We start from the raw sequence: 26039 nt of genomic DNA on the forward strand, positions 1-26039 counted from the left end.
GTATCCTGTTTTCCAACAGTGGCCAATCAGGTCACAAGTACCTACTACTACTACTTATCATTTCTATAGCGCTACTAGACGTACGCAGCGCTGTACACTTGAATATAAAGAGACATTCTCCGAGGACAAGCAGGCTGCTTGTTCTCACTGATGGGTGACGTCCACGGCAGCCCCTCCAACCGGAACACTTTTCTAGCAAAGTCCTTTGCTAGTCCTCGCGCGCCGATGCGCACCGCGCATGCGCGGCCGTCTTCCCGCCTGAACCGGCTCGTGTTTGTCAGTCTTCTTTTGTCCGCGCTCGGTACGGTCGTGTTACGCCGTTCGCGCCCCTTAAGTTGACCTCGCGCGTCTTTTTTGGCTTTTCGCTAGTTTAAAAAAAAAAAAAAAGGGATTTCGGAAGAAGACCTTTGCGGTCTTTTTCCCCTTCCTGTATTTCCAGTTTTTGCCCCGTTAAGTTTTTTTTCGTTTTCGGGGTAGGCCCTTTTGAGGCCTCGGGTCGAATTTTTTCTCCCCCTCTTTTTGGTGCCTTACCGCAATTACGAGTTTGATTTCGCCGGCGTGATTTTTCCGCCCATGTCATCGAAGTCTCCCAGCGCTTCAAGAAGTGCACCCAGTGCGCCCAGGGTAATCTCGCTCACTAACAGGCACGGCGTCGTGTCTTCAGTGTCTGGGGCTGGCACCGCCCGCAGGCCTGTAGTCTTTGCGCCCTTTTACAGAAAAGGACTCAGTAGCGAGATTGGCCCAGTGGAACGTTTGTTCTCGGGCTCTTCATCGGCACCGGAAGTATCGAGTGCGTCGACGTCGACAGCGTCAAGACCTCCGTCCTCGGCCGCGACTGCATCGAGTGCATCGAGGCATCGACCCTCTGCATCGGGGCCGAGACATCGGAAGGCTGCGTCGGCGTCGGTGGTATCGGGACCTCCACTTCTGCTGATGTCGTCGGACGGTGGTGCTTCGACTGGAGTGCAGGTGAGGGCTGTCCATTCCCCTGCTGGTGGCGGTGAGCCTTCGGGTGGGTCTCCCCCTACCCTGAGGGCTCCTGCGGTACAGCCCCCCTGAGACCGACCTTCTTCGGCCTCGGCCCTGAGGAAGCGACAGCTGGATTCTACGTCCTCCTCGTCAGTGCCGGGAAGCTCCGGTGACATGCTTCGTTCGAAAAAGTCGAAGAAGCATCGACACCGGTCCCCTTCCCGTATCGGTACCGAGAGCTCTGGGTCGCCGAGGGAGTCGGCACCAGGTAGGCATTGGACAGCCCGAACAGCCTCCACGCCCGGAACAGACCTCTGACATCGACATCTGCATCGCTTCCATGTCTTTCTCCACAGCCGCTCTGCACGAGAGTCTCCGGGCCGTTCTCCCAGAGATCCTGGGAGAGCTGTTGCACCCTTCCCCTCCGGTACCGGGGGTGCTTGCGCCTCCGGTACCGTCGAGTGAGGCGCCGGCTGGCCCCTTGCCCGGGGTGAGGTCTCCGACATCGGTGCCGCTTGCGGTACCGACTGCGGTCACCTCCCAGGAAGGCTCCCCGACGACGGCGGAGGGAGCTTCGCCGGCGAGGGAGTCTACCTCTCGACGCACACACCGTGGCCGTGGTTCCACGGAGTTGAGCCGGGCACGGCTTCAGACACAGGTCCGTGAACTTGTGTCTGATACCGATGGTGAGGCCTCGTGGAAGGAGGAGGAGGACATCAGATATTTCTCTGACGAGGAGTCTGATGGCCTTCCTTCGGATCCCACTCCCTCCCCTGAAAGGCAGCTTTCTCCTCCCGAGAGTCTGTCTTTCGCGGCCTTTGTCCGGGAGATGTCTACGGCCATCCCCTTCCCGGTGGTTGTGGAGGACGAGCCAAGGGCTGAAATGTTTGAGCTCCTGGACTATCCTTCTCCACCTAAGGAAGCGTCCACAGTACCCATGCATCATGTCCTAAAAAAGACATTGCTGGCGAACTGGACCAAGCCATTAAGTAATCCCCACATTCATAGAAGATCGAGTCCCCAGTACCGGATCCATGGGGACCCAGAGCTGATGTGCACTCAGTTGCCTCACGACTCTGTGAGTTGGGATTTGGCCCTAAAGAAGGCTAAGAGTTCTAGGGAGCATGCTTCGGCGCCCCCGGGCAAAGACTCTAGAACCTTAGACTCCTTTGGAGGAAGGCCTACCATTCTTCTATGCTCGTGGCCAAAATCCAGTCTTACCAGCTCTACACGAGCATACACATGCGGAACAATGTGCGGCAGTTGGCGGACTTGGTGGACAAGCTCTCCCCTGAGCAAGCCAAGCCATTTCAGGAGGTGGTCAGGCAGCTGAAGGCGTGCAGAAAATTCCTGGCCAGAGGGGTGTATGACACCTTTGATGTTGCGTCCAGGGCCGCTGCTCAAGGTGTGGTGATGCGCAGACTCTCATGGCTGCGTGCCTCCGACCTGGAGAATAGATCCAGCAGCGGATTGCGGACTCGCCTTGCCGTGCGGATAATATTTTGGAGAGAAAGTCGAACAGGTGGTAGAGCAGCTCCACCAGCGGGACACCGCTTTCGACAAGTTCTCCTGCCGGCAGCCTTCAGCTTCTACCTCCACAGGTAGACATTTTTATGGGGGAAGGAAGACTGTTCCTACTCTTCTGGTAAGCGTAGGTACAATCCTCCTTCTCGACAGCCTGCGGCCCAGGCTAAGCCCCAGCGCGCGCGCTCTCGTCCAGCAGCGTGCGCCTCAGCAAGGCCCCTCGGCTCCCCAGCAAAAGCAAGGGACGAGCTTTTGACTGGCTCCAGCAGAGCATAGCCGACATCCAAGTGTCAGTGCCGGGTGACCTGCCGGTCGGAGGGAGGTTGAAAGTTTTTCACCAAAGGTGGCCTCTCATAACCTCCGATCAGTGGGTTCTCCAAATAGTCCGGCAAGGATACACCCTCAATTTGGCCTCAAAACCTCCAAATTGTCCACCGGGAGCTCAGTCTTACAGCTTCCAACACAAGCAGGTACTTGCAGAGGAACTCTCCGCCCTTCTCAGCGCCAATGCGGTCGAGCCCGTGCCATCCGGGCAGGAAGGGCTGGGATTCTATTCCAGGTACTTCCTTGTGGAAAAGAAAACGGGGGGGGATGCGTCCCATCCTAGACCTAAGGGCCCTGAACAAATATCTGGTCAAAGAAAAGTTCAGGATGCTTTCCCTGGGCACCCTTCTCCCCATGATTCAGGAAAACGATTGGCTATGCTCTCTGGACTTGAAGGACGCCTACACACACATCCCGATACTGCCAGCTCACAGACAGTATCTGCGATTTCAGCTGGGCACACGTCACTTCCAGTACTGTGTGCTACCCTTTGGGCTTGCCTCTGCGCCCAGAGTGTTCACGAAGTGCTTGGCTGTAGTAGCGGCGGCACTTCACAGGCTGGGGTGCACGTGTTCCCATATCTCGACGATTGGCTGGTGAAAAACACATCCGAGGCAGGAGCTCTACAGTCCATGCAGATGACTATTCGCCTCCTGGAGCTACTGGGGTTTGTGATAAATTATCCAAAGTCCCATCTTCTCCCAGTGCAGAGACTTGAATTCATAGGAGCTCTGCTGGATTCTCGGACGGCTCGTGCTTATCTCCCAGAGACGAGAGCCAACAACTTGTTGTCCCTTGTCTCGCCGGTACGAGCCTCCCAGCAGATCACAGCTCGGCAGATGTTGAGATTGCTGGGCCACATGGCCTCCACAGTTCATGTGACTCCCATGGCCCGCCTTCACATGAGATCTGCTCAATGGACCCTAGCTTCCCAGTGGTTTCAGGCTGCTGGGGATCTAGAAGACGTGATCCACCTGTCCACAAGTTTTCTCAAATCCCTGTATTGGTGGACGATTTGGTCCAATTTGACTCTGGGACGTCTTTTCCAAATTCCTCAGCCACAAAAAGTGCTGACTACGGACGCGTCTCTCCTGGGGTGGGGAGCTCATGTCGATGGACTTCACACCCAAGGAAGCTGGTCCCTCCAGGAACGCGATCTGCAGATCAATCTCCTGGAGTTACGAGCGGTCTGGAACGCTCTGAAGGCTTTCAGAGATCGGCTGTCCCACCAAATTATCCAAATTCCGACAGACAACCAGGTTGCCATGTATTACATCAACAAGCAGGGGGGCACCGGATCTCGCCCCCTGTGTCAGGAAGCCGTCAGCATGTGGCTCTGGGCTCGCCGTCACGGCATGGTGCTCCAAGCCACATATCTGGCAGGCATAAACAACAGTCTGGCCGACAGATTGAGCAGGATTATGCAACCTCACGAATGGTCACTCAATTCCCGAGTAGTGCGCCAGATCTTCCAGGTGTGGGGCACCCCCTTGGTAGATCTCTTCGCATCTTGAGCCAACCACAAAGTCCCTCAGTTCTGTTCCAGGCTTCAGGCCCACGGCAGACTGGCATCGGATGCCTTCCTCCTGGACTGGGGGGAGGGTCTGCTGTATGCTTATCCTCCCATACCTCTGGTGGGGAAGACTTTGTTGAAACTCAAGCAAGACCGAGGCACCATGATTCTGATTGCTCCTTTTTGGCCGCGTCAGATCTGGTTCCCTCTTCTTCTGGAGTTGTCCTCCGAAGAACCGTGGAGATTGGAGTGTTTGCCGACCCTCATCACACAGGACGAAGGGGCGCTTCTGCATCCCAACCTCCGGTCCCTGGCTCTCACGGCCTGGATGTTGAGAGCGTAGATTTTGCCTCTTTGGGTCTGTCAGAGGGTGTCTCCCGCATCTTGCTTGCTTCCAGGAAAGATTCCACTAAGAGGAGTTACTTCTTTCTATGGAGGAGGTTTGCCATCTGTTGTGACAGCAAGGCCCTAGATCCTCGCTCTTGTCCTACACAGACCCTGCTTGAATACCTTCTGCACTTGTCTGAGTCTGTCTCAAGACCAACTCTGTAAGGGTTCACCTTAGTGCAATCAGTGCATACCATTACCGTGTGGAAGGTAAGCCGATCTCAGGACAGCCTTTAGTTGTTCGCTTCATGAGAGGTTTGCTTTTGTCAAAGCCCCCTGTCAAACCTCCTACAGTGTCATGGGATCTCAATGTCGTTCTCACCCAGCTGATGAAACCTCCTTTTGAGCCACTGAACTCCTGCCATCTGAAGTACTTGACCTGGAAGGTCATTTTCTTGGTGGCAGTTACTTCAGCTCGTAGAGTCAGTGAGCTTCAGGCCCTGGTAGCCCAGGCTCCTTACACCAAATTTCATCATAACAGAGTAGTCCTCCGCACTCACCCTAAGTTCTTGCCAAAGGTTGTGTCGGAGTTCCATCTGAACCAGTCAATTGTCTTGCCAACATTCTTTCCCCGTCCTCATTCCTGCCCTGCTGAACGTCAGCTGCACACATTGGACTGCAAGAGAGCATTGGCCTTCTATCTGGAGCGGACACAGCCCAACAGACAGTCCGCCCAATTGTTGTTTCTTTTGATCCCAACAGGAGGGGAGTGGCTGTGGGGAAACGCACCATATCCAATTGGCTAGCAGATTGCATTTCCTTCACTTACGCCCAGGTTGGGCTGGCTCTTGAGGGTCATGTCACGGCTCATAATGTTAGAGCCATGGCAGCGTCGGTAGCCCACTTGAAGTCAGCCACTATTGAAGAGATTTGCAAAGCTGCGACGTGGTCATCTGTCCACACATTCACATCTCATTACTGCCTGCAGCAGGATACCCGACGCGACAGTCGGTTCGGGCAGTCAGTGCTTCAGAATCTGTTCGGGGTTTAGAATCCAACTCCACCCCCCTAGGCCCATGTTTATTCTGTTCCAGGCTACACTCTCAGTTAGTTGGATAAATTGTTAGGTCAATCTCAGTTATGTCCTCGCCGTTGCGAGGCCCAATTGACCATGTTTGTTGTTTTGAGCGAGCCTGGGGGCTAGGGATACCCCATCAGTGAGAACAAGCAGCCTGCTTGTCCTCGGAGAAAGCGAATGCTTCATACCTGTAGAGGGTATTCTCCGAGGACAGCAGGCTGATTGTTCTCACAAACCCGCCCGCCTCCCCTTTGGAGTTGTGTCTTCCCTTGTCTTTGTATTTCCATGTAATTTCATTGTGTGTCACCTGGTCTTTGTACTTTTTGTAACGCCATCACATGTCAGCCAGTATGCTTATGTCATCACTCATCAGTCATCAGCTGATGATGTAAGCTGTTACTTTTGCTGTGCATGCATGATGCTAGACACCCAAGACACCAGGTAAAACAAACAGGAGGAAATCTTCTTTCACTCAAAGAATAGTTAAGCTCTGGATCTTACTGCCGAAGGATGTGGTAACAGCGGTTAATGTATCTGGGCTTAAAAAGGTTTGGATAAGTTCCTGGAGGGAAAGTCTATAGTCTGTTATTGAGATGGACATAGGGGAAGCCACTGCTTGTCCTGGGATTGGTAGCATGGAATGTCGCTACTAATTGGGTTTCTGCCAGGTACTTGTGAGCTGGATTGGCCACTGTTGGAAGCAGGATACTAGGCTAGATGGACCATTGGTCTGACCTAGTATAGGTATTCTTATGTTCTCATGAGTAGGCTGCATGCTTGCTCCTTGGTTGTAGCTATAGATTGATGAGGATTCTGTGTTTAAATTATTTCTTTCTGGTGAAAATTCTCATTGTATTTGTATGCTAAATTTGCCATGAAGGCTCAAGTTAGGGTAATTATGAGAGCGCCATTTTGTAACATACAGTTAGTTCGCCGATTGAAATATATTCTTCCACTGGGTGTCTTTCGCAGTATTTTGCAATCTCTGGTTCTTGTTAATATAGATTACTATATAATCCCTTATATTTGTGGCTTCTGCTTGTATAACATGAGTACTGCAGCTATTTCAAAATTCTGCATCAAAGCTATTGACCAGCTGTAGGATTTTTGAACATATCATTCCCTACTTGAAAGTTCTACATTTGGTGAATTATGTTTAAGGTGATTGTTGCTGTATCATACTGTACGTACTGATGCCCCATCTTATATGAATCCTTGGTGGTTTATCAGTATTCCTCACAAATATTGCATTCATCCAATATGGTGGTACTAGAAATGCCATCTGTACAATTGGCCCATCTTGCTGCCACTGAAGACTGGACTTATTGAATTGCAGGTTGTGGAATTCTGTTCTACCAGATGTTTGAATCAGATTTTTATTTAGTGATTAAAAAGGTAAAACCCTGTTGGTTCAGTTAAACTGATTTGTTATACACTTTGTATTTTTTGTTCTGTTCTGTGTATGTTTGCTGCATCCTGTTTTTGAAATGGAGGGATATGATTCTCTTGAAATTAATTAATTGAGAGAGGGAACTTCACAGAAATGTCCCTCTGAGCTAGACATTCTGTGCAGATGTTCAAATTGCAGACATCTGCTGTATAGACCAGCCACTAGCACAGAAGTTTTCTGCGCAAAATATATAGCTCACTCCCAGACTTCAGGATCTGGTCTTAAATAGATGATTCTTTGCTGAGCTCCTATCAGGTTATCAGGGAGGCACCTTATCAACAACAACAAAACATGATATGATGGGATACTTTGAAGAGTTGTACTGAACTTGCTCCACAACAGACGGGTTCGTGGGGTGTTGATGCCTGTCTGGGACGCTGCAGCCAGCTAGGTGGTCTTTTTCTATTTTTGAGTCTCTGCGGTTTTGTTGGGGCATGTGGAGCATATCTTAAGTTTGTTTTTGTTTTTTTCCCCAATATTTCCACACAAAGGGAGGTGGGGGTTTTGAGACCAATGATTGGGGAGGGTACGGTGACTTTTCTTTTTGGGACAATTGCAGCAGTCTTGCTGTGTGTCACCTTTTCTGAGGTCTTTCCCCTGTTCTCTCAAATTTTTTTCTCCTGCGCAATGTTTTGTGTGAACAGACTCGCTCCTTCATTATTGTTGTATTGTACAAATTGAAGCCCCTCTTTTGTCTGTAACATTTAACTAGCCAATGTCAACATTAAAATGTATTCCCCTCCCCCCTTGAGATGCACAGCACCTGCACACACAGCATATGATATTAATGATAAAATTTGCAGATCTTCATCTGCCTTTTGCTATTTATGGGACAGATTCTTGAAGTCTGGCTGGCAGTGGTCTTGACTCGTGACCCCTTTTTAAAGTAAGCTTGGAATGTATTCCTTTGGCTAATACTGCTTGAAATTAGTACCTACAACGTAACAAACCCACAGTGTCTATTTCTTCTCATCAATAATATTGAATCACTAGTAGTAAACAATCATTCTTGGGTGAAATGTGTGCTCATGTTTAGAGGAGCCCTCATAGATAGCAACAGACTCTCTGATGCCTTGGGGAAACCCTCTTTGAGGCTGTGATGTTTGCACATGGGTTTCTTCATATTTTCAACAATTTTGAAAAGAGTTTAAAAAAAAAATTTTTTTTTAATGTGACTCTGGGCAAGTCACTTAACCCTCCATTGCCCCATGTAAGCCGCATTGAGCCTGCCAAGAGTTGGAAAGCGCGGGGTACAAATTTAACAAAAATAAATAAATAAATTACCAAGGCTTTAATGCATAGATGCTTAAGTGTATTGCATATGCACAGAGGGGCATTTTAGATATGACACCTAAGTCTGACTTTAGATATTTTGCTCAAAACGTTGAGAATCTGAATAGCAAATATAGCGATTTTCAAAATAGCAAAACTCTTGTTTTTTTTTAATTTTCAGAAATGGCCCCTTGCTAGATTTTTCTGTGTTCTGTGCGTTTATCTTTTTGGTCCATTTTCAAAAATAAAACATCCACGTGAAAAACGCACAAAATCAAGCCATTGGGATATAGGAGGTGCCAGCATTCTTAGTAGCCTGACCACACAGACATCCTATCAGAGCAGTGAAGCACCCTAGGGCTGATATGTACTGTTTCTTTCACATCTTTGGGGAGGTGGGAATGGGTCAGTAACCACTAGGGAATAAGGGGGGGGGGGGAGCATTCCTTTACTCCTCCAGTAGTCATATGGTCATTTAGGGCACTTTTTTGTGGCTTAGTGGTTATTAAATCAAGTCTAGCTCAAAACATCTTAGTTTTGGTCATGGACATTTTTGTTTTGTTCCATTGTGGCAGAAAAACGTAAGTGTTAGGAACACCCTAATCCTGCCCCCTACATGGCCCCTTGTGATTTGGACGCACTGCAGACGAAATGTTTGGACGGCTTCCTATAGGAAAAGTCCATAGATCGTTATTAAATGGACTTGGGGAAAATCCACTTTCTGGGATAAGCAGTATAAATTGTTTTGTACATTTTTGGGATCTTGCCGGGTGTCTGTGACCTGGATTGGCCCCTGTTGGAAACAAGATGCTGGGCTTGATGGACCTTTGGTATTTCCCAGTATGGCAATACTTATGTACTTAAAATTCAGGAGATAAAATAGTTTAAACGAGAGGTAAAAAACATATCTCTTTATGGAGTAGCAGAAGTAATTTGGCAGAAGCGATTGGACTGAAGCCCTGGGTCTGATAACAACCTTTGATCCATATGTGTCTTAGTTACTGAAGTTTTGTATTTGACCAAGTACGTGTGTTTATTTTATGCTTTTATGTATGTGTGTTTGTATATGTATGTATATATGTGTGTGTATATATATATATATATATATATATTCTTTTAACTGCTGAGAACTTTTTGAATTTTGTGGTATAAAGTTTTTTGAATAAATAAATAAATGTCTGCAAAACAGGTTTTGAAAATAGTGATTTGAATGTTTTGTCATTTTTCTCTTTCGAAAATGAGCCCCTTAGTGTTGTATTCTGTTAGCTTAAAAAACAAACAAGGAGGAGGAAAGGACCTCACGAAGCCGTGAGAAGCAAAAGAAAAACAGTGAGGTGAATCCAAGGAGGATAACAAAAAAGTCTTTATTAAAAAATGCGTAAACCAACCTGGCACGGCCGTGCTTCGGCACAAAGGCCTGCCTCAGGGGTCTTGATAAATCTATATAAAAAACAAACATATATAATGTTTTTTCTAAAATAAGAGGATGAATAAATTGTAAACTATATATGGAAAAAACGCATGGTGTGACTTATAAAAATGTGTATAAATGGTTGAAACTGTTGTGACTGTGTAAGGATTATTAAATACTGAAATTTGAATGCATGATGAAATATACCAATCAAAACATATATGAACACATGATGAAACATTGAATTATTAAATAATGAAATTTGAATGCATGATGAAACATACCGATCAAAAGCATATATAAACACATGATGTAACATTAGTTTGTAGCTACAGACATGTGAATGTGTAAAAATACTGTTATGTGCAATTAAAAAACAATGAAATAAAACATGTTATGTGCAATTAAAAAACAATCATCTGTTTCTTAGGATTATCATTTGTTTTCCTAGCTATGATACATAGCTATGATGGCCACATGAAAGGTCACAAAGCAGCTAGCTCCGAGGATCAGGCCCAGACAAAGACGGTACCAAAGACGGAACCACACCAAGGCAAGACCGCGGGCGAACCGAGTGGCGAGACGCCCCGTACTGCGGCACCACCCGAACTCATCAGGAGACCAAAAGACCGGAACTGGCTGTTGGTCGAACCCGCGCTGACCATGAGGCATCTTGACCCCGCTCGGAGGTGAGGACTGAGGAGAGCCATGTCATTAACTCGCCCGTATCGGGGACTGGGGAGACAAACAGACCTGCACCCGGCTTCCCAGATTCTGACTGAGACTCACCTGCCCTGCAGAGAACCGAGTGGCGAGACGCCCAGACCGCAGCAGCACCCGAACTCAGGAGACCAACAGCTAGAACCGGCGGTCGGTCAAACCCGCGCTGACCACGAGGCACTCTGACCCCTCTTGGAGGGGAGGACCGAGGTGAGCCGCATCGCTGACCCGCCCGTACCAAGGACTGGGGGGGGGGGGGGGGGACAAACAGACCTACACCCTGCTTGCCAAACCTCTGACCGAGACTCACCTGCCCTGCAGTGGATTGAAACGTGAGGGACAGGCTGAGCCGACTCCTCGGACGGAGCTGACTGAGCTGTGCAACCGAGTGCAGAAGCCTGTCCGTGCAGGGTGGGCGCCCGAGTTCGCCACATATGAGCATGGAGAGTTGCTCCGAGGACGAGATCGAGCGGAACGACGTGCGGCTCCCAGCCGGTCGAGACACACCTGCAAACAGGAGCTCCAGACTCCCCGGGTGAAATCGAGTGAAGCGGATCACGGCACCGACCTGGGCAAAACGCGCTTACGAAAGCCCAGGACCAGGAAGCTGAGACCTGAGCCGGGAAGCGAACGACACCCTGGCCTGACTGAGATGTGGCGGAGGGAGCTCCACGTCTGACAATTGAGACCTGGCTGGGCACTGAAGTCGCTCCCGACCCAAATGGGAAACGCCCTGCAGAAGCTCCGGGCCCACAGAGTCTTTGCACCCTGAGCAACACTTTTGCACATCCAACTGGAGAGAAAGAGAGCTGAATGAGAATAAATCCCCAGTTTGCAAGGCATAAACTCCTGTCCAGCACATCTGAACAAGATAACACCCTTCCTCAGAACTGGGCTGTCTCATTGCCTAACCTGAACTGCTCCTACCTGCCCAGCTATCCAATCTTCTTAGACCACAACCACCACCTGGAGACCACTTCACTTGGCCATTGATACAGCTCCAGGACCACACATCTAACTGTGAGTAAACCAATCACTCATAACAACCAATCCGCTCACCACTACCACAAAGCAACAAACCACTCCAGACCATTCAAGAACCATCCTCTGAATAAAGACCAATATCACAGTCATCATACCCGATCAACTAATAGCCCAAATTGAAACAACACCACCATGAACACCACCAAATTACTCCTAATAATCTACTCACTATCCCTAATTCACCACACACTATCCACTCCCCTCACACACACCAACAACATACCCACAATAAACAAGATTAACAGACTACCCAGATACAATACACCACACCAGAATAACAACAATCAAAATAAAGGAAGAATTACCATACACAGACAAACTCAATATAAAGGAAAGAAAGGACACAACAAATCCACATTACAGGAGAATAGACAACCAACAAAAATTAACACAACCTCGAACCCAACAGACCCCTACCAAACAATTCGAGTGGGATACATAAATGCCAGATCAGTAGTTAACAAAACAACAACAATAACAGACTGGATCACGGCAGACAACTTTGATCTACTGTTCATCAGCCAAACTTGGATCTACGATCTTAAGGACCTCATAATTTTAGAACTTTGCTCTCCAGGTTACAAAATCACTCACTGGACAAGAAAAGAAAAAAGAGGAGGAGGCAAAGCACTAATCTATAGATCCCACTTCACCATAATAACAACAGCCAAGTCTATAACACCAAATCTTGAAATCACCTCTGTTAGAATTCACCGTACCACCTTGCTTGACCACCTAAACGCTGTCTTGTTTTATAGACTACCAGGTAACTGGCAAGAATGCCAACCACATTTCATATTGAATACTTGTGTATCCAACTTCAATCTACTTATAATAGGGGACATAAACCTACACTTAGAAGAACCTAATGCAACCAATACACGTGAATACAAGGATTTCCTCCAACTATGGGACCTTAACTGGCCTAATATGCAAGCAACCCATGTCAAAGGCCACACACTTGACCTCATCACACACAAACTGTCCTCAGAATCAAACCTAATACTAATAGACACAAAATGGACAGACATACCATGGTCAGACCACCACAAACTAAACCTAGCACTACAGTGCTGAAAAAAAAGGCTTACACCACAAGCAAGAATGCATAACCTACACCACGAGAGGCCAAATTGACCCTGAAACATTCTGGCAACAGATCTATAAGAACGAATGGATAGCACAAACAGACTCCAAACACTATCTCTTAAATTGGGACAATAGATGCAGGAGCATACTAGACAAAATAACACCATTACAAACAAGAACCTCACGAAGACCAACTCGATACACCATGGTTTAATGAAGAACTGAAAAAATTAAAAACACAAGTCAGAAGACTCGAACGAGCATGGACAAAAATGAAAGATGAATACACACTTAAAGCATGGAAGCAAATGCAAAGAAAATACAAATATACAATAAGACAAACCAAGAGGTCATTCTACAAAACCAAAACAGGGCCAGACTACAAAGACACGCACAAACTTTTACAGCTTGTGAGCAAACTACTAGACACCACATTGGTCACCACAACCAGTACAGACACCCCTTCAGCAGATAACCTTGCTAACTACTTCAATGAAAAAAATAATAAAACTACGACTCACATTACCACCTAATACCACCGACCACGAAAAATTCATGGACTGTCTGGACCCATCCTCTGATGAATACCCACCAGATCGAATCTGGACAAACTTCGATTTACTGACCGACGAAACCATCACCCAAGCAATCAACAGATTCGCTAAATCCCACTGCAAACTGGACACTTGTCCCAACAACTTAATAAAATCCACCCCTGAATGCTTCATAACAGACCTCACGTCACACCTAAAATACATGTTACAACAGGGATTTTTCCCTAAGGATAAAGGAAATATACTACTCACCCCAATACCTAAAGACTCAAAGAAAAAAGCAAATGACATAACCAACTACCGCCCGGTAGCATCCATCCCACTGGCAGTCAAACTAATGGAAAGTATGGTAACCAAACAACTTACCAACTACTTAAATAAATTCTCAGTATTACATGAATCACAATCAGGATTTCGATCCAACCATAGCACCGAAACAGTATCAATCACTCTCCTAAACAAATTCAAACAAATAATTGCAACTGGCAGTAGTGTACTTCGCCTACAATTTGACATGTCCAGTGCATTTGACATGGTCAGCCACAAAATACTATTGAACATCCTAGAATTCTTCCGTATTGGAGGAAATGTACTTAGATGGATCAACGGCTTCCTAACCACGAGAACATACCAAGTAATATCAAATTCGAACAAATCATCACCATGGAAACCTGAATGCGGTTTACCTCAAGGATCACCGCTCTCAGCAACCCTTTTTAACCTAACGATGACACCCCTAGCCAAATCATTATTTAATCAAGGCCTCAATCCTTACATCTACGCAGACGATGTCACGATCTACATCCCATTCAAACACGATCTAACAGAAATCACAACTGAAATCAAGCACAGCCTTCAAATAATGAATTCATGGGCGGATGCATTCCAACTAAAGCTCAATGCAGAAAAAACACATTGTCTCATCCTCTCTTCACAATATAACACGAACAAACGTACCACTATAAACACCCCAGAATACACCCTTCCTGTTTCGGACAGCCTGAAAATTCTCGAAGTTACAATCGACCAAAATCTAACACTAGACACCCATGCGAAAAATACAACAAAGAAAATGTTCCACTCAATGTGGAAACTCAAAAGAGTAAAACCATTCTTCCCAAGAGAAATATTCCTCAGCCTAGTACAATCAATGGTGCTAAGCCACCTAGATTATTGCAATTCCATCTTTGCCAGATGCAAAGAACAAATCATTAAGAAACTCCAAACGGCCCAAAACACAGCAGCCAGATTCATATTCGGAAAATCAAAATATGAAAGCGCCAAACCCCTAAGAGAAAAACTACACTGGCTCCCACTAAAAGGACGTATTGCGTTCAAAGTCTGCACCTTGGCCCACAAAATCGCTTACGGGGAAGCCTCAATCTACATGTCAGACCTCGTAGATTTGCCATCCAGGAACACAAAAAGGTCAGCACGCACATTTTTGAACCTCCATTACCCCAGTTGCAAAGGACTCAAATATAAATCAATCTATGCATCCAGCTTCTCCTACATAAGCATGCAACTATGGATCACACTACCTAATGTCATAAAAACAATGCACAACCTAACAATCTTCCGAAAACCAACCTGTTCAAAAAGGCATACCACAATGATTCATTCTAAATACCAGACAACGAACTTTCAACAAATTAAACAAAGCCGAACTCTATACACTGGACTACCTCACTTATTCGGACATGCGTAACGCGTTATACACCACCACCTTATTTCCGATACCGGAAATGAACTTTCTGTATTTACTGTCTAACTACACTATAATTTACAATATCATCTACGAACTTTAATGCAATACCACCTTGTAATCTACTCTTATCTGCGAATTACAATTTTATACCACTTTGTATTTCTCAGATCCGGAAATGGCAATCGCCACTGCGGCATTATGTAAGCCACATTGAGCCTGCAAATAGGTGGGAAAATGTGGGATAGAAATGCAACAAATAAATAATAAATAAATAAATTTATTTATCTACATTTATCCAGATAATCGAAAGCTTTCACAGCCAGATCATTTCAACAAAATTTTCTTGTTGACAAGCCCTATATCACAACACCTGAGGTATCAAAAGACTCCTAATACATTTTGATACTTAGAACTGTTTATCTGTTTCTCAAATACTAGCAGTTCATCCATCAATTTGTTCATCATGTATTTTTTATTTTATTATTATTACTAGTAAAAAAGGCCCGTTTCTGACAGAAATGAAACGGGCGCTAGCAAGGTTTTCCTCGGAGTTTGTATGTTTGGGAGAGTGTGTGTGAGAGTGACCCTGAGAGAGAGTGAATATGCGAGTGTGTGTGTGTGTGTGCCTTTTTTGTGTGTTTGTGTTTGTTTTGTGGCGGGAGGGTGGGTGGAGGTTGGGAGGGGCGTTTGAAGTAGTAGTGTCTGTGTGTGTTTGTGATAGAGGTCCACTTCAATGACTTTAAAATACAGCTATTCAAAATAGAGAAGCCCAAGTAAATCCCTTTGCTGCTGGAGAACTTTTGCAGGCATTCAGATACAAAGAGGGGTGGCAGTGAATCCCAGAGGGCAGGGCATTGCAGAGTTTGAGCTGGGACTCGGGAGAAGGGAGTTTGTGTCTCCAGAGCACCGCAACGCCTCGCTGCAGGACGGGCGAGGAGGTGCCTGAGAAGGGATCGGTGCGAGCGAGGAGCTCCCTCTCCTGTGCTCTGAACTAACGTCACGGGTCTTTCTGAACTCACTTTTACTGCCTGCATCCTATTTGCTCTCTCCTCCTCCTCTGTGCTTTTGTTTTCGCTGCTGTGCTTCCCTCCTGCCAAATCTGTGATATCCTGTGGGCTAAATGAAACCTGGCAGCGTGAGATGAGGCTGGGAGGGAGCCTTTATTAGGGAGCATTTGCCGCGCAGCTTTGTCCCTGGTTACAAAAGGATGGGGGAGGAAGTGGGTGTTTGTTTTGCTGAGGAGAAAGGTTACCTTTTCTGTCGGTTCTCAAAGTGACTTCATTTAAAAGAGCGCCCCTGTGTGCAATTTAGCAGACTATTTTGGTGCTAGATTTTTTGTGTGTGTGTGAGTGAGAGAGATGCTGTCTGTGCATGCCTCAGTGCGTGTGTGCCTGTGTGAGTGTTATTGTTTTTCTTGTTGTGTGTGCCGCTCGGGCCCAGCATCAACGAACATCTGATTCCCTCCGCCTCCTCTGTCTGTCCAAACCGCCTCCCCGACGAGGCTGCTAAAATCGCAGCTCCGGTGCGACTTGGGAGGGGGCGTGGCGTTGCTTTGAGGGTCAGAGGACTAAGTTCCATCTGTGGTACAACTTGGGGGGTGAGGATGCGTCTCTTTGTTCTGCCCTCGAAGTCATCACGTTTTGACGCGAGGGCGGGGCAGAGAGACATGGTGAGTGGGATGGCTTCACCACCATGAACTAACGAACCCTTGATGGAGTGGAGTGACTTCAGAACGATGCCCAGCAAAAAGAAACAAACCTGCAGAGAAAGCTGTTTTTGAGGAGATTACAGCCATTCTGAGGGCAGTTCTATAACTAAGTGCTTCCAAAGGCACACAGAGGGCATGTGGTAGGAGCCTATTTTATAATGGAACCCAGGCGCCAAGGTTCTTTTATAGGACACTAGGTTAACCCGCCATCAATTCAGTAGAATTTAAGTGTACACACTTATGCCAGCCAGTGCACCTAAGTGTGGCAGGAATGTGTATAACTTTCAGTATTGTACAAGTTATGTGTGTGAGTGGGAGCCCCACCCCTATGTCCTGCTCATATTCTGCTCATACTCTGCTCCTCCTGTGTAGGCATCCCCTTGCAAGTACACGTTATGTAAGTTAAACAGGGTTCCCCCCCCCCCTCAGAATAGTGTTTAGATGCCATACTTGTGTTAACATACACATAGGCACATAATGAGCATAAATGTAGCATTCTAAACATTTACACACATACTGCTGGATTCTATATATTGTGCCTAGCGTTCCATGCTAAACTTTAAGTGTATTCCATAACGCATGTAACTTAATTGGTTTAACAAGCCAATCAGTGTTCTTAAGAGCACTTAAGCAATAATGAGCACTAATTGGCAATTAGAATTTACGTTCATAACTCACTAAACATGTTCTGTAATGAATGCCTAAATTCTAAAGTGCATAGTTCAGAAGGGGTGTGGCCATGGGCGGGGATATGGGCATTTTGTGGGCGTTCCCAAATTTACACACGTTGTTATAGAATATGGCCCAGTCCATGTAAATCTACGTGCAGGGATTTACACCACGTTTTCATTGGTATAAATGGAGGTGTGTAGTTTTAGGTGCTGGGATATCAACTAAGCGTATTCTATATACCGTGCCTAAATCTTATAGAATATGCTTAGGCGGAAATGTTTTCCAAGCAGATTTTATAAGTACCATATATAGAATCTGGCCCATAATGTATGTATATACGTATGAGTGCCTGGATTATAAAATTGCCCTTTCTGTGTCTATTTTTTGTTTTTTCTTTTGATGATCTGCTTACTTCTGTAAGTTCAGTCCAAAACTGAAATGACTGAAATTTTTAGTACTATGCTGATGTTTTATATAGTTGTGAAAGTTGACTGTCCTTGAACAAACATAAAACTGTCTATGTTCAAATTTAAATTTCATTAATTTTTAATTATTTCCGTGTATCCAGGCATTATCTTCTCAGTCTGTGGGTCCCAAAGCATCTCAGACTGGTAATTCTGAAATAATGAAAACAGAAATTGATGGCAAGCAGAATGGTAAGGTTGAAAAGTGTTTTAAAACCATTCTTGTTCCTGCATAAGAAGTAATACATGATCTAATATGTTTTTGGTTTTGTTCTTAGTAAATTTATTCAAAAAAATACATACATAGGATGAATAGAAATTGCATTTCTGTTTAATAGCTACAGGTATGAAAACAATCACAAAAGCCATTGGGTATGAAAACAATCACAATAAGCCATAATCTAAACAGTATTAAGACTGTTTTTATATTCTGAAAGAACAAAACCACAGTCTGTATACATAAATATGGTTTAATGGGCCAGAACCAACATAGATTAGCAAATAGTATTCTTGCCTCAGTAGCCTTTGTTAGCTTTTTTTGAAGGTGTTAATAAACATGTGGAGAAAGATATGGCTAAAATCCCATGCTTCCTGAAAATCCAGTTAGACAAAGTTCCTCATGAGAAGCTCTCAGGATATTAACCATGATAGGATAGGAGGAAGTACCCTATTGTAGTTTGGAAACTGGCTAAAGAGTAGAATTAAGTGGTCAGTTTTCTTAGAGGAGAAAGATCTTTAATAGGACTGGTGCTTTTTAACTTATTTATAAATGATCTGGAAAAGGGAGTGATGAGTGAAGTGAGTTTTAAAATTTGCAAACGGTACAAAACTACTCAAAATTGTTAAATCATGAGTAGACTGTATTGCAGAAGGACCTGGCATAACTGGACACTTTAAGGTGAAATTTAATGTGGACAAGTTCAAGTGATGCATATATGAAAAAATAATCCTTACTATATATGCATGATGCATATTAGAAGTTCCATGTCATCTATACCAGACCAGTCCAGACTAATGGGTTATGTCCATCTACCAGCGGAAGAAGGAGACAGAGAAAATAGTTCCAAGTAAACCGCCCCTTAAGGGTATCGTGCAGCCTGGAATGTTCAGTATTTTCTCTGTCTCCTATCGGATGGTGGACGGATCGTGCAGCTGCTCTGGATTGCTGGCTGGTAGCTCCTGTCTCAGATTCTTCTGGTGACAGTGGAGCCAGGGGTTTGCTGGTAGCCGTGTTGGGGCTAGTTTTAGGTGATACTCGGTGGTCGTGAGTTCCTCATCTGTCAGCTAGGGTGATACCCAGTGACCCTGGTTCCCTCCCCTCCCTCCCCTGACTGTCTTTCTAGCAGGGTGATGGTTGATTGTGGCATGGAGTAACTTGTCTCCCCTGTGGGGTTCTTCTCTTCTGTGGTGGTAGGTATATCTGAATTTCTGTCTCTGAGGTAAGCCTTTATTCTGTCACTAGTGAAGAAGGTTGTTTATAAAAAAAAAAAAAAGAAACCTTTGTTTTTTCCCTCCTTTTCTGCCTCTGAGGTAAACCTTTTTTAATTCCTGTCACTAGTGAAGAAGGTTGTTTATTAAAAAAAAAAGAAGAAGAAGCTTTGTTTTTCCTTCTTTCTCTTGCCTGTTACCTGATTTATTTTCCCACCTTTGGCAATGCATTCTAGGGGGCCGCTTGCAAAGTTTCTTTGAATTTTGCTGGCTGGCGTCTGAGTCTGATCTTGGACCCTTCTGAGCTGACCAGTTGATTTGATTTTTTTTTTTGTGGGGCACAGCTCGTGCCTGGATCATGAAACTCAGTTGTTTTTCTCCTCTTCACAGTCCTAGACGGCGGCTGGTTCAGAAGGCGGCCCCGTTGCTGGAACTTATACCTTCGCGGTTCGGAGGTCTTAGTCTGCCATTTCCAAAGTGGGGGAAGTCTCTCGCTGGCTCTGTTTGGCTGCAGGCTCGGCCTTTTTAGTCCAGGGCTATTTTTTAGTCAGCCTTATATGGCTGTTGGTCAGTTCTTTTTCAGACCGTCCGGTCTCTGCTGCTTCTGGCATCTTGCTCGAGACGCCCCTGCTATTTGATTCTTTTTTGGCAGCTGTTTTTCCTCCCTTCCTTAGGGAGGTTCTGGTTCTCTTGTCCCCGTGGATCCCTCCTGTCTGTTCTGGTTTGTCTGCAGGGTACTTTCCTTCTGGTGGGGGTCCGAGTTGTCCTTGGTGTGCAACTGCTAGCTCAAAGCCCTCTTCTGAGTACCCTCGGGAGCGCCATTCTTGCCAGTCTTTTGCTTGGACACAGTTCATTGTCTCTTTATGGGAATGTGCCTTTTTGGGACTAGTTTGCCACAGCTCTTTCTTGCTTCCCTTGCTTTCGGGCGGGAGTTTTAGCCTGGCACAGGCGGATTTTGCCTTTTCTAGTTTCAGGCGCCTCTCTCCTGGCACATTTGGCACTCCTTCCTTTTTCTGTAAGGGACGCAGTTTTTTCCTACTGAGTAGATCTATTGCTGTGCATCTGGATTATTGCCTCTTAGCTCTGCGCTTTTCTCTACTTTTCTGCAGGGAAGTGGCTCTGTTCTAGGTCTGGAGTTTGACTCTCCCTTAGCTGGCTTTTCCTCAGTTTGGTGTTAGTGGCCAGCTTCCTCTTTGTTCCTGGCCTGGCGACAGTTGTTTCTTCCTCACTGCCTTGTGGCTGCATTTTGCTTCCTATGGTCTGAGGATTCCAGCTCCGTGATGCTTACCTCCCTTTTGGCGGGAGTTCTTTCTCTACGTTGACTGCTGCTCTGTATCGGTTGCCTAGGAGGGCGGTCATTGTGGCTGAGAAACCACTTGAGGGTCGAGAGTGTCTCTTGGGGCATGGGGCTTTCTCTTCTTGTAGTTTTAGTCCTTCTGGGCTAGGGGAGTGCAGCGCCAGGTCTGCATTTCCACAAGTTGTGCTCCTTTCCTGTTGACCTCCTGGCAGCACCTTCTTCTCTGGCTGTTCCCCGGGACTCCATCTATGCATGCTGCATGTTGAGCGCGGCTCCATCGCTGCATATTGAGCACGGCTCCATCGCTGTATGTTGAGCGCGTCTCCATCGCTGTATGTTGAGCGCAGCTTCATTATTCCATGCAGTTCCACCGTTCCATGTTTTGCATAGCTTCATCGCTGCATGCTGAGCACAGTTCCACAGTTCCAGGTTGGCTTTAGTCCCATCGCTGTATGTTGAGGACAGCTCGATCATGGCATGTTGAGTGAACCTTTCTTCTCTGCTTGTTGAACGCAGCTCCATTGTCACGCGTTGAGTGTAGTTCTTTCTCTGCAGGTCTCAGCGTGGGGCACAGTCCTGTGTCTGCGTGTAGAACACAGCTCTGTGTCTGCCTGTGGAACGCAGCTCCTTGTCTGTGCGTGGCATGCAGCTATCTCTCTTTGCATATGGAACGCAGCTCCCTGTCTGCTTGCAGAGCGCAGCTCCACCGCCTGTTGAGTGTAGCTCCATCTCTGTATGTTTAGCACAACTCTTCTCTGCAAGTTGGGTGAAGTGGAGCACAGCTCTGTGACTGCAGGTGCTATACAGCTTCATGTAGGAAGCATAGCTTCTTCTTCGAGGACAAGCAGGCTGCTTGTTCTCACTGATGGGTGACGTCCACGGCAGCTCCTCCAATCGGAATCTTCACTAGCAAAAGCCTTTGCTAGCCCTCGCGCGCCGATGCGCACCGCGCATGCGCAGCCATCTTCCCGCCGGAAACCGGCTCGTGCCGGCCAGTCTTCTTTTGTCCGCGCTCGGTACGGTCGTGTTACGCCGTTCGCGCCCCTTAAGTTCGCGCCCCTCGCGCGTCTCTTTTGACTTCGCTACAAAAAAAAAAAAAAAAAGGATTTCGGAAGAAGACCTTTTCGGTCTTTTTCCCTTTCCTCTATTTTCAGTTTTTGCCCCAGTAAGTTTCTTTTCGTCTTTGGGGTAGGCCCTTTTGAGGCCTCGGGTCGAATTTTTTCTCCCCCTCTTTTTGGTGCCTTACGCAATCACGAGTTTTGATCTCGCCGGCGTGATTTTTCCGCCCATGTCATCGAAGTCTCCCAGCGGCTTCAAGAAGTGCACCCAGTGCGCCCAGGTAATATCGCTCACTGACAGGCACGCGTCGTGTCTTCAGTGTCTGGGGGCTGGGCACCGCCCGCAGGCCTGTAGTCTGTGCGCCCTTTTACAAAAGCGGACTCAGGTAGTGAGATTGGCCCAGTGGAGCGTTTTGTTCTCGGGCTCTTCGTCGGCATCGGCACCGGGACTATTGAGTGCATCGACGTCGACAGCGTCCAGACCTCCGTCCTCGGCCGCGACTGCATCGAGTGCATCGAGGCATCGACCCTCTGCATCGGGGCCGGGACATCGTAAGGCTGCGTCGGCGTCGGTGGTACCGGGACCTCCACTTCTGCTGATGTCGTCGGACGGTGGTGCTTCGACTGGAGTGCAGGTGAGGGCTGTCCATTCCCCTGCTGGTGGCGGTGAGCCTTCGGGTGGGTCTCCCCCTACCCTGAGGGCTCCTGCGGTACAGCCCCCCCGAGACCGCCTCGGCCCCGAGGAAGCGACGGCTGGATTCTGCGTCCTCCTCGTCGGTGCTGGGAAGCTCCGGTGACATGCTTTGTTCCAAAAAGTCGAAGAAGCATCGACACCGGTCCCCTTCCCGTATCGGCACCGAGGGCTCTGGGTCGCCGAGGGAGTCGGCACCCAGTAGGCATCGTCACCGAGAGGACGGCTCACCCTCTGTTCAAGAGGTGTCGATGCGCTCCACTATGGACAGCCCGGAACAGCCTCCACGCCCGGAACAGACTCTGACATCAACACCTGCATCGGCTTCCACATCTTTCTCCACAGCCGCTCTGCACGAGAGTCTCCGGGCCGTCCTCCCAGAGATCCTGGGAGAGCTGTTGCGCCCTTCCCCTCCGGTACCGGGGGTGCTCTCCTCCCGAGAGGACATCAGATATTTCTCTGACGAGGAGTCTGATGGCCTTCCTTCGGATCCCACTCCCTCCCCTGAAAGGCAGCTTTCTCCTCCCGAGAGTCTGTCTTTTGCGGCCTTTGTCCGGAAGATGTCTACGGCCATCCCCTTCCCGGTGGTTGTGGAGGACGAGCCCAGGGCTGAAATGTTTGAGCTCCTGGACTATCCTTCTCCACCTAAGGAAGCGTCCACAGTACCCATGCATCATGTCCTCAAAAAGACATTGCTGGCGAACTGGACCAAGCCATTAAGTAATCCCCACATTCCCAAGAAGATCGAGTCCCAGTACGGATCCATGGGGACCCAGAGCTGATGCGCACTCAGTTGCCTCACGACTCTGGAGTTGTGGATTTGGCCCTAAAGAAGGCTAAGAGTTCTAGGGAGCATGCTTCAGCGCCCCCGGGCAAGGACTCTAGAACCTTAGACTCCTTTGGGAGGAAGGCCTACCATTCTTCTATGCTCGTGGCCAAAATCCAGTCCTACCAGCTCTACACGAGCATACATATGCGGAATAATGTGCGGCAGCTGGCGGGCTTGCTGGATAAGCTCCCTCCTGAGCAAGCCAAGCCATTTCATGAGGTGGTCAGGCAGCTGAAGGCGTGCAGAAAATTCCTGGCCAGAGGGGTGTATGACACCTTTGATGTTGCGTCCAGGGCCACTGCTCAAGGTGTGGTGATGCGCAGACTCTCATGGCTGCGTGCCTCCGACCTGGAGAATAGGATCCAGCAGCGGATTGCGGACTCACCTTGCTGTGCGGATAACATTTTTGGAGAGAAAGTCGAACAAGTGGTAGAGCAGCTCCACCAGCGGGATACCGCTTTCGACAAGTTCTCCTGCCGACAGCCTTCAGCCTCTACATCTACAGGTAGACGTTTTTATGGGGGAAGGAAGACTGTTCCCTACTCTTCTGGTAAGCGCAGGTACAATCCTCCTTCTCGACAGCCTGCGGCCCAGGCTAAGCCCCAGCGCGCTCGCTCTCGTCAGCAGCATGCGCCTCAGCAAGGCCCCTCGGCTCCCCAGCAAAAGCAAGGGACGAGCTTTTGACTGGCTCCAGCAGAGCATAGCCGACATACAAGTGTCAGTGCCGGGCGACCTGCCAGTCGGAGGGAGGTTGAAAGTTTTTCACCAAAGGTGGCCTCTCATAACCTCAGATCAGTGGGTTCTCCAAATAGTCCGGCAAGGATACACCCTCAATTTGGCCTCAAAACCTCCAAATTGTCCACCGGGAGCTCAGTCTTACAGCTTCCAACACAAGCAGGTACTTGCAGAGGAACTCTCCGCCCTTCTCAGCGCCAATGCGGTCGAGCCCGTGCCATCCGGGCAGGAAGGGCTGGGATTCTATTCCAGGTACTTCCTTGTGGAAAAGAAAACAGGGGGGGAAGCGTCCCATCCTAGACCTAAGGGCCCTGAACAAATATCTGGTCAAAGAAAAGTTCAGGATGCTTTCCCTGGGCACACTTCAGGAAAACGATTGGCTATGCTCTCTGGACTTGAAGGACGCCTACACACACATCCCGATACTGCCAGCTCACAGACAGTATCTGCGATTTCAGTTGGGCATACGTCACTTCCAGTACTGTGTGCTACCCTTTGGGCTCGCCTCTGCTCCCAGAGTGTTCATGAAGTGCTTGGCTGTAGTAGCGGCGGCACTTCGCAGGCTGGGGGTACACGTGTTCCCATATCTCGACGATTGGCTGGTGAAGAACACATCCGAGGCAGGAGCTCTACAGTCCATGCAGATGACTATTCGCCTCCTGGAGCTACTGGGGTTCCTGATAAATTATCCAAAGTCCCATCTTCTCCCAGTGCAGAAACTCGAATTCATAGGAGCCCTGCTGGATTCTCGGATGGCTTGTGCCTATCTCCCAGAGGTGAGAGCCATAACTTGTTGTCCCTCGTCTCGCGGGTGCGAGCGTCCCAGCAGATCACAGCTCGGCAGATGTTGAGATTGCTAGGCCACATGGCCTCCACAGTTCATGTGACTCCCATGGCCCACCTTCACATGAGATCTGCACAATGGACCCTAGCTTCCCAGTGGTTTCAGGCTGCTGGGGATCTAGAAGACGTGATCCACCTGTCCACGAGTTTTCACAAATCCCTGTATTGGTGGACGATTTGGTCCAATTTGACTCTGGGACGTCCTTTCCAAATTCCTCAGCCACAAAAAGTGCTGACTACGGATGCGTCTCTCCTGGGGTGGGGAGCTCATGTCGATGGGCTTCACACCCAAGGAAGCTGGTCCCTCCAGGAACGCGATCTGCAGATCAATCTCCTGGAGTTACGAGCGGTCTGGAACGCTCTGAAGGCTTTCAGAGATCGGCTGTCCCACCAAATTATCCAAATTCCGACAGACAACCAGGTTGCCATGTATTACATCAACAAGCAGGGGGGCACCGGATCTCGCCCCCTGTGTCAGGAAGCCGTCAGCATGTGGCTCTGGGCTCGCCGTCACGGCATGGTGCTCCAAGCCACATATCTGGCAGGCGTAAACAACAGTCTGGCCGACAGGCTGAGCAGGATTATGCATCCTCCCGAGTGGTCGCTCAATTCCCGTGTAGTGCGACGGATCTTCCAGGTGTGGGGCACCCCCTTGGTAGATCTCTTCGCATCTCGAGCCAACCACAAAGTCCCTCAGTTCTGTTCCAGGCTTCAGGCCCACGGCAGACTGGCATCGGATGCCTTCCTCCTGGACTGGGGGTAGGGTCTGCTGTATGCTTATCCTCCCATACCTCTGGTGGGGAGGACTTTGTTGAAACTCAAGCGAGACCGAGGCACCATGATTCTGATTGCTCCTTTTTGGCAGATCTGGTTCCCTCTTCTTCTGGAGTTGTCCTCCGAAGAACCGTGGAGATTGGAGTGTTTTCCGACCCTCATCACACAGGACGAAGGGGCGCTTCTGCATCCCAACCTCCAGTCTCTGGCTCTCACGGTCTGGATGTTGAGAGCGTAGACTTTGCCTCTTTGGGTCTGTCAGAGGGTGTCTCCCGCATCTTGCTTGCTTCCAGGAAAGATTCCACTAAGAGGAGTTACTTCTTTCTATGGAGGAGGTTTGCCGTCTGGTGTGACAGCAAGGCCCTAGATCCTCGCTCTTGTCCTACACAGACCCTGCTTGAATACCTTCTGCACTTGTCTGAGTCTGGTCTCAAGACTAACTCTGTAAGGGTTCACCTTAGTGCAATTAGTGCATACCATTACCGTGTGGAAGGTAAGCCGATCTCAGGACAGCCTTTAGTTGTTCGCTTCATGAGAGGTTTGCTTTTGTCAAAGCC

At 48.0% G+C, this 26039-nt stretch overlaps 1 protein-coding gene across 1 annotated transcript in view; it reads left to right on the forward strand.

Annotated features, from left to right (window-relative positions):
• CD2AP (CD2 associated protein) overlaps positions 1–26039 on the forward strand; it is a 442106-nt gene that overhangs the window by 231860 nt on the left and 184207 nt on the right. The window contains 1 exon segment of the mRNA XM_030198789.1: positions 17932–18019. Within this exon segment, the coding sequence (XP_030054649.1) occupies positions 17932–18019 (88 nt within the window).

This window comes from Microcaecilia unicolor, chromosome 3 (genome assembly GCF_901765095.1).
Source record: "Microcaecilia unicolor chromosome 3, aMicUni1.1, whole genome shotgun sequence".
Taxonomy (NCBI): domain Eukaryota; kingdom Metazoa; phylum Chordata; class Amphibia; order Gymnophiona; family Siphonopidae; genus Microcaecilia; species Microcaecilia unicolor.